The 12,290-nt window shown below is 46.4% G+C and overlaps 1 protein-coding gene across 1 annotated transcript in view; it reads left to right on the forward strand.

Moving 5' to 3' along the window:
- MAP3K4 (mitogen-activated protein kinase kinase kinase 4) overlaps positions 1–12,290 on the forward strand; it is a 77,563-nt gene that overhangs the window by 48,702 nt on the left and 16,571 nt on the right. The window contains exons 11-18 of the mRNA XM_029943266.1: positions 1,069–1,335; positions 2,654–2,803; positions 5,856–6,017; positions 6,440–6,573; positions 7,233–7,311; positions 7,996–8,074; positions 11,369–11,465; positions 12,254–12,289. Of these exons, the coding sequence (XP_029799126.1) occupies positions 1,069–1,335; positions 2,654–2,803; positions 5,856–6,017; positions 6,440–6,573; positions 7,233–7,311; positions 7,996–8,074; positions 11,369–11,465; positions 12,254–12,289 (1,004 nt within the window). The remainder of the gene's footprint in view (positions 1–1,068; positions 1,336–2,653; positions 2,804–5,855; positions 6,018–6,439; positions 6,574–7,232; positions 7,312–7,995; positions 8,075–11,368; positions 11,466–12,253; position 12,290) is intronic.

Genomic DNA, 12,290 nt, shown 5'->3' on the forward strand with positions numbered 1-12,290 from the left:
TATTTCATGTAATTAGACTTATACAGAAATTAGAAGGTTAGGTACCAACTAGTTAATCACCTAATTTCACAGCTATCTGAAGTGGCAGTTGTAATATAGCAGCTTATCTATGATACATTCAAGATACATGATATAATTTATTACTTGCCCATAAGCTAAAACACAGCCTGCTTAATACCTTTCCTTAAATTCCACCTCTATACTACAGTATACTTGAGGTCCATGCAAAAAGGTAGCTACTTTTTACATAGAAAATGGATCATTAAGTCTTTGGTGCTGTAAAAGCAACTTCAATTAAACATAACCACCCCCACCACCATAAAAAGAAGAGGAAGAAAAAAAAAGTAAAGAAAATAATAAGGGAAAAACCCAAGACATACTCCCTAGGGGGGAGAAAAACCCAGCATGTAATTTCTGTCCTTGACAGAATGTATTAAATAAGCAAACACCACCAACAAGCAAAACAAGTACTACAATGTAAAAATATTAAAAAAAAATGATAACCCTCTCACATGCATAAATGAAAGGTTGCACACAAAGAACTCACATCTTTTCAAGCTTCAATAGTAAATATTCTGCTACTCTGTATTAAATACTGCATGGTTTGCCCAAGCTAAGATGAAACCACATCATAAATCAATAAGCATCAAAATGATCTTTAAAAGGCTTATTTTTGTCCACCAAGAATAGTCAATGAATCGATTACTAACTTTTTTTTTTGCCTTTTTACCAAGTCAGGTGACTTTCTGTAAGCAGCACAAGGTAGCGCTGATTGAGGTTGTTTGAGGCTGGCGCTCCTCCCCTGCAGAGGAGCGTGTTTTCGTGCTTACTGAGAACACAGTGGTTGGAGGTGCCCTGTGGCGGCTTCCCCAGGCCTCTCGGGCAGAGTGCTCCCGTGCGTTCCTCCTCCGTCTTTAGCGCCGCCCTGGACGCCCCCGGCGTCCTCTGCGCCTTCCCCACCTTCCCCACACATGCTGGTCATTTTCTGGTTTTCTTTTGCCTCTTAAATAACATTTCTGTAATGTGTGACATTCCCTAATTTAAGATTTTGGGTCATTTCTTTTGCAGGTGCAGATCCCCGGCTTGGAAAACTTGCAGGTCTTTGTCCCAAATACTCTTGCTAGGGATAAGAGCATTATCTTGCAGTTACTCAATGCCGCTGCGGGAAAGGACTGCTCCAAAGAGTCTGATGACGTCCGCATCGATGAGTATCTGCTGCTAACCAAGCAGTGTGACCGTGCCCGGGGTGCTGAGGACAGCTGGGTCGCGTGGGAGGCACAGCCCATCAAGATCGTGCCTCAGGTGGAGACGGTTGACACCCTGAGAAGCATGCAGGTGTGTGTCCCTGCTGGCTCTGCTCCCACTGCTCCCAGCCCCGCCCCCACCACGCCAGCCCCGCCCCCAATGCTCCTGGCTCCGCCCCCACTGCGCAGGCCCCACCTTGAGGCAGTGCCATGGACTTCTAGTACCTTTAGGGAAAACAAAGCAGCTCCTGAGTGATTGCTTTAACAGCCACACTAGTCTCACGTGTAGACTCCTCCCAAAATACGCCTAGATGTTTTTATAATGTAGCACACCTTATGCTAAAATGTTTCTTCGAAGTTTTATTTGTGTCTTTACTAGTTCAGCCACAATCTGTGTACTCCTGATGTCCCGGGAGTTCTCTCGCCCGTTTACTTTGCAGCTCAGAAATTCTGCTTCTGCGTGTGCTCCGGCTGACTTGCTGTTAGCGTCCGTTCTTGTAGTTAAGGCTTTTACCTACTCCCCACCCAACAGGGGTCCCATGATGGTTGCTATAACTCATTAATTAAAACCCCGAGGAAGCCGTCTCGTGTGCTCTTGCGTTCGGCCGGGCCACAGCGGAGCACACGGCTGACGGTCTCCACTCCCCACCACCTGCTGTCTGCTCGTGTTCCCGGTCTCCGTGAATGGTGCTTCATCCTCTCAGGTGTCTAGACCAGCATGTGACAGTATGAACTCTTCCTTCCAGCCGTCCGGTTAGTCACCAGCCCGAGCACATCCAGAGCATTTCCAGTACCTGACACTGTCTCTGCCGTCCAGGGCCACCGCCCCAGTCAGCCTCTGTCATCCCAGTGCTGGACGACTGTAGTGTCACCCCCAGCCACACCTTCCCTCTCTCCAGCTCTGTGTTTGTTTGGGTTCTTTCAGAATGATCTTTATAATATGCAGCTTATGATCACATCACACCTCTCTGCAAAATACTGCAGCGGCACACTGTCACATAAAGAAAAAGATAGTGAAGTCTCAGTGTCTCCTGTTTCACGGAAAGCCACTCATGTCACTCTCTTATTCCTGCATTTTCCAGTTTTGCAGACTGCTCCAAAACATGTTCACGTACACACACACACACACACACACACACAACACACTGCTGCAGGAGTATTGAGTTACTTGTGGTTCTAGGACGTTCCGAGACGTCATGCCCACACAGTTCTGTGGGATTCTTCACTTTTGTGTGGAAGACCTCAGATATAGTGCCCGCTGCCGGGCCGTAGCTCTGCTTGAAAACGCTTTCCGAGCCGGTGGGGACCGGCCTGGTTGCTCTGGGAGGTTGGCATTGTGTTTGGACTAGGGGTTGACCTGGAATGGGGAACCGTGAAGTGTTAAGCTTGGTGCTTGATTCTCCTGCCAGGTGGATAATCTCTTACTAGTGGTCATGCAGTCCGCCCATCTCACGATTCAGAGGAAAGCCTTCCAGCAGTCCATCGAGGGACTCATGACTCTGCGCCAGGAGCAGACGTCCAGTCAGCCGCTCATTGCCAGGGCTTTGCAGCAGCTAAAGGTATTTCCTCCTCCACCGTGGTTGCCTCCCCCACCTCTCCTGCTGCCTCTGCCTCAGCTGCTTGATTTACGGCTGGGGGCAGCAGTGTAATACCACTCAGGGGGTCTGAAGTCCCACGTGCCCTCACCCTTCTCCCCCTTCAGAATACACATTTTCCCGCCTCCTCACTAAAAACTTCCCAGATCTTTCTTGGAGCCGTAGAACGTTGGAATTGGAAGGGATAGAAATCTGAACGGCTATGTGGTTTCTATAGTGGCACATGGGTGGTTGGTAGCCAAGGTGATACTGGAATTTAAGCTCTTTATTTCTAATACTTTAGCAATTACCAGTATTTGCTAGAGGTACCAAATCAGTAATGTACGATCTAAAGAAGATTTATTCATTCTTTTCTCTAACAGACACTTCAGCCAAATGACATACAGTAGAGAAAGCAGTTGTAGGCAGGCAGCAGGCCTTCAAGTTCAGGGCGAGTGAGAGCCTCACATTCTTTTCCCAGTGTTTCCTGTTTTCTCCACTTCTCCTTTATACCCCAGTCGTCAGTTGTGGTCTGATCCACGCTGTTCCACAGGCCGGTTATGCCTTCTTAGTCGCATCAGGACTTGATTTCTTGAAGAAGAAGCACTTCTTGAAATTATAAGTAGTTTCATGAGCATTTGTTTCTCTTCTGTCTGTCTGATTTGTCTTATTTAGCTGGAAACACATTCTCATTGGTTGCCTTCCCAATCCAACACCAGGGTGAGGGACTTTGTCTTTTCTTTTGGTTTGAGTTAGTGAACTCTGGAGAGCGTACAGTTATGTAAGTTAGTGATGATTCTTGAGCGTCAGGGATTTTTGGCTTTATGGACCCAAACTGCCACACAAAGTCCCGAGGAGGCAGAGCTGAGGTCCTCGTGGCAGCTGGGAATTGCCACCACGGAGGCATTTCAGCTTGTAGGACTTCAGAAGACACACGCTGGGAAGGAGTGTTCCCCTGGGTCAGGGGAAGTGGAGTGCTGACCAGATATCAAATAGTCTGATTCGGCTAGACCGTGGTGGGCACAGTGGAAGGTCGTGGGACCAAAAGCTGGTAAAATTAGGCGGGCAAAAATCGGGCTGTTGAGAGGTTTTGGATTTTCTGTTTTCTAAGCCTCAGAGAGTGTTGAAGATTTAGAAAGAGCATTTTGGAGCAATATGTGGGGGAGCGCCAGTGGGGTCCCCATGTGCGGGCCGTGTGTTTCAGGGCGGGGGGAGGGGTCCCGCTCAGAGCGGCTCCGGTCCTGCCTGCAGACACAGGGAAGCCCGAGCGGGGACAGGGCTTTTCGGCCTCGGCGGCATTCGCGTTTTCAGTGGAGAATTCTTTGTTGTGGGGGAGTTGTTCCGTTGTAGGGTGTTCAGCAGTGTCTCTGGTTTCTACACACTAGATGCCAGTAGATCTCGCACCCCGACGCTCCAGGTTTTGACAACCAAGCAGACATTGCCAGTGTCTCCTGGCGCGAGGCGAGAAGATCGGCCCCAGCTGAGAACCCCCCGGGCCGCTAACGCCAGCAGCAGGGGGACCGAGCGACAGTGCAGAGTCCAAGTGTGGGATTGAAACCACACGCCCTTCACAACCACTCCAGACGGGGCAGCTGGTGGTCGCTGTGCAAAACACTGAGGACGAGAGCCTCTGCTCAGAGACCACCTAGTAATTAGGCATTACCTCTTTTAAAGTTTTATTTATTTACAGTGAGAGAGAGCAGGGGAGGGGCAGAGAGAGAGGGAAAGAGAGAGTATCCCAAGCAGGCTCCGCACTGTCATTGCAGAGCCTGACGTGGGGCTCAAACTCACAAACCCTGAGATCATGACTTGAGCCACAACCAAGAGTTGGACGCTTAACTGACTGAGCCACTCAGGGCCCCTAGACATTATTGTTTTAAATGGATTTGTTTTGGGAGCGCCTGGGTGGTTCATCCGGTTAAGCATCCGACTTCAATTCAGCTCAGGTCCTGATCTCACGGTTTGTGGGTTCAAGCCCCGCATCAGGCTCTGTGCTGACAGCTCAGAGTCTAGAGCCTGCTTTGGATTCTGTGTCTCCCTCTCTCTCTGCCCCTCCCCCACTCATGCTCTGTCTGTCTCTTTCTCTCTCTCTTTCTCAAATATAAATAAATGTTAAAAAATGTTTTAGTGGGTTTCTTTTCTCTTGTATTTCATAAGATGTTAAAGAAACCTAATACAAATGAACATGAAAATAAATAAATAAATGTCCTTGGTTTTTGAGTAACTAGAATAAATATGGCTAAAATATATTGCACTGGTTAATGTCTGCGATGAGGAAAGAAATCTTCCTCTAAAATACAGCAGGTGGCGAGGGTGTGGAGAGACAGGCACCCTCCTACACTGTGGGTGGGAATGTAAACTGGTGCAGCCGCTCTGGAAAACAGTGTGGAGTCTCCTCAAAAAACTATCAGTAGACCTCCCCTATGACCCAGCAATAGCCCTGCTAGGGATTTACCCAAGGGATGCAGAAGTGCTGATGCATAGGAGCACATGTACCCCAATGTTCATAGCGGCACTGTCAGCAATAGCCAAAACACGGAAAGAGCCTAAATGTCCATCACCTGATGAATGGATCAAGAAGATGTGGTATATATACATGATGGAGTACTACATGGCAATGAGGAAGAATGGCATATGGCCATTTGTAGGAAAGTGGATGGACCTCGAGGGTGTCATGCTAAGCGAAATAAGTCAGGTGGAGAAGGACAGATACCATATGTTTGCACTCACAGGTCTAACAGGAGAGACCTAACAGAGGACCATGGGGAGAGGAAGGGGGAAAGAGAATTAGGGAGAGTGAGGGACACAGATCATGAAAGAGTATTGAATACTGAAAACGAACCATAGACTGAAGGGGGAGGGAGGGAAGGGTGCTGGTCATGGTGGAGGACACTTGTGGGGAGAAGCACTGGGTGTTATATGAAAACCAGTTTGAAAATAAACTATTAAAAAAATAAAACTAAAAAAAATAAAATAAAATACAGCAGGTATTAGGTGACCGCTTTGTTCGGATTAATTATGTTTTGGGACCCTTCAGAACGACGCGCTAGAGCTTTGCAACAGAATAAGCGACGCCATTGACCGCGTGGACCACATGTTCACTTCCGAATTTGACGCGGAGGTGGATGAGTCAGAGTCCGTCACGCTGCAGCAGTACTACCGGGAAGCGATGATCCAGGGCTACAACTTCGGGTTCGAGGTAGGTGCGGAGGAAGAGGAGACGCAGCTTTGCCCTTGCTGGGCCGCGCGCTCGCGGAAGCGGTAGGTCCGCACCGGGAGCCACCTGCCGGCGCGGCAGGAATGCTGGCTTCCTTCCAAGCCGTCCAGGCGCTGCCCGCTCTTGTGTTGTGCTCACGGCTTCCTACTTTCAAAGCCTTCTGAGAGATGTTACCGTCCTGACAGTACGGTTGTAATTTCAACAAAACGTTGTAAAGCTGCACTTTAAGATACTATGTTATGTATAACTCTTCATGCTCTTGAAAATGTGTAAATTTTAATTGGGTTTTGCTTTTTGTTGCTAGAAAAGTGACATTTTAAACAGACCCCGCATTTGTAGTGTTTAGATATTTGTATAATCGTTGTTTTCTTCTGCATTTTGATATACACAAAATCTTCTTACAGTATCATAAAGAAGTTGTTCGCTTGATGTCTGGCGAGTTTAGACAGAAGATAGGAGACAAATATATAAGCTTTGCCCAGAAGTGGATGAACTACGTCCTAACCAAATGCGAGAGTGGTCGAGGCACAAGACCCAGGTAACGACCAAGTAGATGTTTCCCAGAACTGCAAGTACCTCCGAGAGAGAGAGAGAGGGAGGGAGGGAGGGAGGGAGGGGAGGGGAGAGGGAGGGGGAGAGGGAGAAGGAAAGAGAGAGGGAGGGAGGGAGGGAGCCTGTGAAGCTGGAAAATGCAGGAATAAAGGGAATGTGGGATTGGCGATATTTCGTTCGTATATTTTATGTGAGATTTCTGAGCAGCTGACACAAAAAAGCATTTTTGAAATCTTTGGTGATCAAGATTTTGCTTTGTTTTGTTTTTAAATGAAATTATTAACACAGCAAACCCCATAGTGCTTGGAAGACTTCACAACAAAATTTGGTCTAGAATGAGCTAACTTTATTTAGGGGAGTTCACTTTCTCCCTGGACAGGCCTTCCTGATGGCTAATTTTTCCCTGCCTCATGAACTTTAAGCCTGCTGTTAATGTAAATGGAAACAAATCGGTAACCAGTTCCTTTTTGAAGAAGTTGTTTGTCCTTTTCTCACAAAATGTGCTATAAATTTACTCATCCCCAAAAGGTGTGTTTTTTTCCTTAGACCATAATTTTCCAGTCAGATTACTTTTCAGTGTCGTACAGAGTAAAACTGCTGCAGCATTTTCTTGGTTTTGTGATTACTGAATTTTTCCTGTAACAGGTGGGCAACCCAAGGTTTTGACTTTCTACAAGCCATTGAACCCGCCTTTATTTCAGCTTTGCCAGAAGATGACTTCTTGGTATGGAATATTCTAGTTTCTTTCCCCCACTAAAGAAATGAGTTGATCAGTATTCCTGATGGGGTATCTTTTGTAGCTGTTCTTAAATATTGTTCTCTTAACAGCCTAGTGAGAATTTCCGTGTTCTTTTCCTTTATAACAATACCATTCAGCTGGCTGAGTCGGTGGGTGGCTGAACAGCCTGGCACCTCTAACATACTTGTCCGTTTCCGATGTTTATTATAAAGTGCTCACTTACTGTTTGCTGCTTTTTAGCAGTTCAGTGAGGGACAAGGACCAGCTGGTCCACACGAGCGTGCGCCATTTGAGGCTGTACTGCCAAGTGTTAAATTATCGCTGTTCCTCCAGCACATTCCATCAGATCCCAAAGATGGTGTTCAACACGTGCATTCATTCGTTTTGGCCTCAAATAGTCGAGGTGTGCTGGTGCACACCACTGCATTATGGGGGGTTGAATGCGAATTTGTTTTTATTTATAAAAATGGAATCGTATATATTATCGTTATTATAAGTTAGGAGCAGTTTGTGTTTAATTTATGTTTGTACCTATTTTTTTTTTAATTTTGAAAATCTTCACTAAGGGTAGCATGTTTCTTTTAAATTTACTGAAGGCTTAATTTGTGCTACTTACTAATTGAGAGAATATACATTCTCTTCTCCTTTGCTGTTTTCCTCGGTTTCTAGAGTCTTCAAGCCTTGATGAACGAGTGCATTGGCCACGTGATCGGAAAGCCGCACAGCCCCGTTACAGGTTTGTACCTTGGTAAGACGGCAGCTAGAACATCTCGCCTGGAACCTCCGGGGCAGGGCAAGCGCTTCCTCTCGTAGTTGCAGCCATTTACCCGGCGTAGACACGTGCCTTAACCGTATTCTGGGAAGCAACAGTGGAAGTCACAGGGACAAGGTGTGCCTGTGGAGCGCGCCACAGTCCCCCCAGAGCTGCAGGAAGACGGCGCCGGCGCAGGATTCTCACCGCCTGCCAGCAGCCTCGCCTACACATTTTCGTTCATTAACTCCTTTTGCACGCGAACACTTACCTGTCTCTTCTTCTGGGAAGGAAGCGCGTGGAGAGGTAGTTGTCCGTTGAGGAGCAAGGGCCTTTCCTGCTGGAGGTGGTGAGGTAGTGGTTCCGTCCCCTCCTTACAGCTGAGACGGTGCCCGTTTCCCCGCTTGCCTAGTAAGTTCTTGCTTGATTTGACTTAAAAAGACACGACAAAACAAAACACACAAGTTATGCTATAATATACTTTGAGTTTTCAGTTACAGTTAGTGTACAGTTTTATGGCATATGTTGAAACATTAAAATGAAATATGTATCAGAAAAAGGCTGTACCCTTACCCCATTCTTGAGATAATAAAGGCAAAACTGTATTTATATGCTGTAACCATCCAGAAATGAAAAATCAGTAATTTTAAAACAGTTTAAATTACACAAAATAAAATAATTGATAAATGGTAAATTGATTGAGCAGGAGGACCTATATCCTAAAGGGTGCTCACTGGCTACAGAAAGTTTAGTAGACTGGGTCTTAATGCTTCGTTTCTTGATCCTTAAAATTCCCTCAGGGAGTACCCGGGTGCCTCAGTCATTCAGACATCGACTCTTGATTTAGGTACAAGTCATGCTCTCACGGTCTGTGAGTTCACACCCGGACGGCGTGGAGCCTGCCTGGCACCCTCTCCCCTCTCTCTTCTGCCCTTTCCCTGCTTAGGCTCTCTCGCTCTCTCTCTCTCTCTAAAAAATATTCTTTAAAAAACAATTCACTCACTTTATACCTGTTTTTCTCCCAGGGCTGTTGTGAAAGTCACCATTTGCAAAACTCTTTGAACATTTTATATAAAGTTACAATTTTACAATAGTCTATAGGCTTATCAAATTTTTGATTAATCATATTATCCTAAAAACTTTGATTCTCTGATCTAAAATATTTCACTAAGACTACATCATCAAATTCAGTAAAAATCACTTCTTTAAAGTGTTTCCTATGTGAGGGATCTTTCCATGTGGGCAAAGTTAGCAGTGTAGGAGGAGTATGTAGAGAAATGGAGGAAATGTACGCGCAGAAAAAATTGCAGAGTAGAATAACATTACCGAAGGAAGGAAGACGATCCTCCCACGGCTGCTGCGCAGTCACGGCTGACAGGTGCTCTGTCACTGACTCTCACGTGCCTCTCCGCACACCGCTGGTGGGACAGCGGGTCAGCAGTGCCGTCTGTGGGCTCGGGAGCCTGCAATCCCACTGGCCGTGTCAGGTGGCCTGACATCTGACCCGGGGCCGCTCGTCCCCCGTCACAGAGGTTCCTCCGAAAGGACTTAAAATCAGATGCTAAGGAGGCTTCGGTAAGGCCATGACGGTGTGTAAACCGCAGCGGTCCGTGCCCGGCAGCGGCCTGCGTCGTCCGGTGCCCTGCCCTCACGCGGGCAGTTAGTAACCGGAGGGCACGCCTGCCGTCCTCCTGCTGTTCTCGGCCTTCGCTGCCCGTGCTCTGCGCTCGGAGCCGCGGGTCACAGCCCGGCGTGTGCCTCCCCTCGCGCCGTGTGCGTCTTCACGCCCCAGTATCCCGTCGGGCGTGGACGGCGCTGCTTTTCTGTGCAAAACGTGGATCACGTTGGATCTCTTGGTTTTCTTACGCGACGATGGTAGGAAGTCCCCCGTTCACAGGGATGGACCCAGTTCATTCTCTTCGGCGGCCGCCTTGTGTCCGTGATGGGGGTGTGCCATGTTTTGCCCCATGTCGTTGGGGACATTTGTTTCTTTGGCCCTGAAAAACATCTCTGTAGTAAATACTGCCGCTGAAATTAGAGCATCTATTTTCTGTTTATTGGCCGTTTGGGTTTTCTTTTCTATGAAATACCACAGTGTCTCAGAAGTTGGTTATATGTACTCATCAATGTTCTGTTTCACATATGGGGAACGTGAAACTTGGGTGCATGTGTTTTAGCAGCTGGTCTGTCTTTTATACCTTTATGGGGAAAGTTTGTAGCGATTTTTGACTCAGAAGTTCCCTACCTATGCTGAATTAAAGACCTCACATTCCTCTCCAAAGCATTTTTATTGTTTTGTATTTCTATTTACCTTTGTTACTATTGGAGTTCTTTTCTTTACGATTGTAATTGTTGAGATAATAAGCCAGAGACACAAATTGCCTGATTTTTTTCTCGACAGTTGCTTGATTTTTATTTTGCAAGTTTTCCCTTCTGGTCTCTCCATTTGTGGGACTCCTGTCTTTCCTGTGAGATGTTATTGAAAAGAAACCAGAACCATGAAGAAGGAAGTGGTCCCATTTAGGATAAAGCACATATAGAGTAAATAAGACACGTGGAGTAAGGTTATTCACATAAAGAGAAAATATGACATTTAAAAAATTGAGAGTTAAAACAGAGTCAAGGGGACAACATGTCAGGGCAAAATAGACAAAATATGACACGTGTGCAACGTGAGTTTTGTCTAGTTACGGGGAAAGGAGAATTATCAGTGTTTTTGTAACCATGAGGTAAGGTCCCTTTAAATTTTTCTTGTAAATTTTATCTAGTTTTTACCAGAATATTTGAACAAAGAAGAGAGGAAAATGTGTTCTCAACAAAAGAATAACCCGTAAACGCTGGGCCTGGCCCTCCTCGTTCTAGATTTAAAGGGATTAAGCGAAACTCCACGCACTCAGGGACCTGACAGGGTTGTCCCCGGCTCAGAGCCTATTGCGCATCGGCCGGGACAGCGTCTGACTAAAGCGCAGCGAGCAGAAAGAGCTCGTTTTCACCAAGCAGCCACGTGCTGTGACGTGCTCACGTTCGCTCCGCGTCCCTGGTGTGCTTTTTCTCCAGGAGCTTAAGGAATGTTTTCAATGGCTAGAAGTTTGTGTAATGCAACTTTTATTAACTTTTAAAAAGGGGCGTTTTCCACAATACCGGTATATGTGTGATAGGATTTTCTTACACACGGATTTGATTTGGTCTCCAGCCACATGAAGTCCCGTCCCGTCTCTGCTAAGTTGCCTGTTTCAGCGTCTTGTGTCCACTCCTTTAACACTGTGCCTTTGTCTCTGTTGTCACCTGCAGCCATCCATCGGAACAGTCCCCGTCCCGTGAAGGTGCCCCGATGCCACAGTGACCCTCCTAACCCACATCTGATTATCCCGACCCCGGAGGGATTCAGGTATTTGGTCCTTAACTAGTCATCTGCTTTATGGCTCCTCTGACGCGCATGCTCATGCTCTCATCTCTCCTGGGTGCTTGCTCTGGTAACTAAGTATCCTTCCTGTGTTCCCCTTCCTCCTTTTCAAGAAGCTCTGAGTTGCGTTATCTTGAAGACACACCACAGTGCCTTAGCTGCAGGAGAAAAAGACACGCAAGTTTGTGCAAGACTTGTTCCTTTCAAGAGAACTTGGTGTCTCCGCTTGCTTATAACTTCAGGCTGCTAAATGCTGACCAGCTTTGGAATAATTCTTCCTTTTCTTTTCTTTAAAAATGACCTTTGGAAGACAAATGTGAGAGTGCATAGCATAGTAAACATTTGAAAAACGATCCTTACCATCCAAGTGGAGAAACAATTGGAATGATCTTCTCAGTCTTGATTTTTATGTGTTTTATGTAACCTCAGAGCAACTTAAATACCAAAGTGAGTTCTGGAACTCTCGTACCAAGTCTTTCCCTAGAATGTGGTGGCATTTCTGCGTCTTGAGGGAACATTTTCTGTTCCCTGTAGGGTCACTTTTTAAAAGTTAATTTTATTTGACAGTATTTGCTAGGAAAAGAGCACAATTATTTTTCAAAATAATGGTTTTTTCTTTTTTATACTTAGACCTGAATCTCAAAGAACAGTTTGTATTTTATAGTTTTAAATACTTTTCCCTTCCTCACCCTATTTTATTTCTAACTGAAAACGATTCGAGAGTCCATTCCCTTTGCTCGGCTGCGTTCCTGAAGCTTCTCTTCTCGTCCCAGCACTCGGAGCGTGCCTTCGGACGCACGGAGCCACGGC

This window comes from Suricata suricatta, chromosome 7 (genome assembly GCF_006229205.1).
Source record: "Suricata suricatta isolate VVHF042 chromosome 7, meerkat_22Aug2017_6uvM2_HiC, whole genome shotgun sequence".
Taxonomy (NCBI): domain Eukaryota; kingdom Metazoa; phylum Chordata; class Mammalia; order Carnivora; family Herpestidae; genus Suricata; species Suricata suricatta.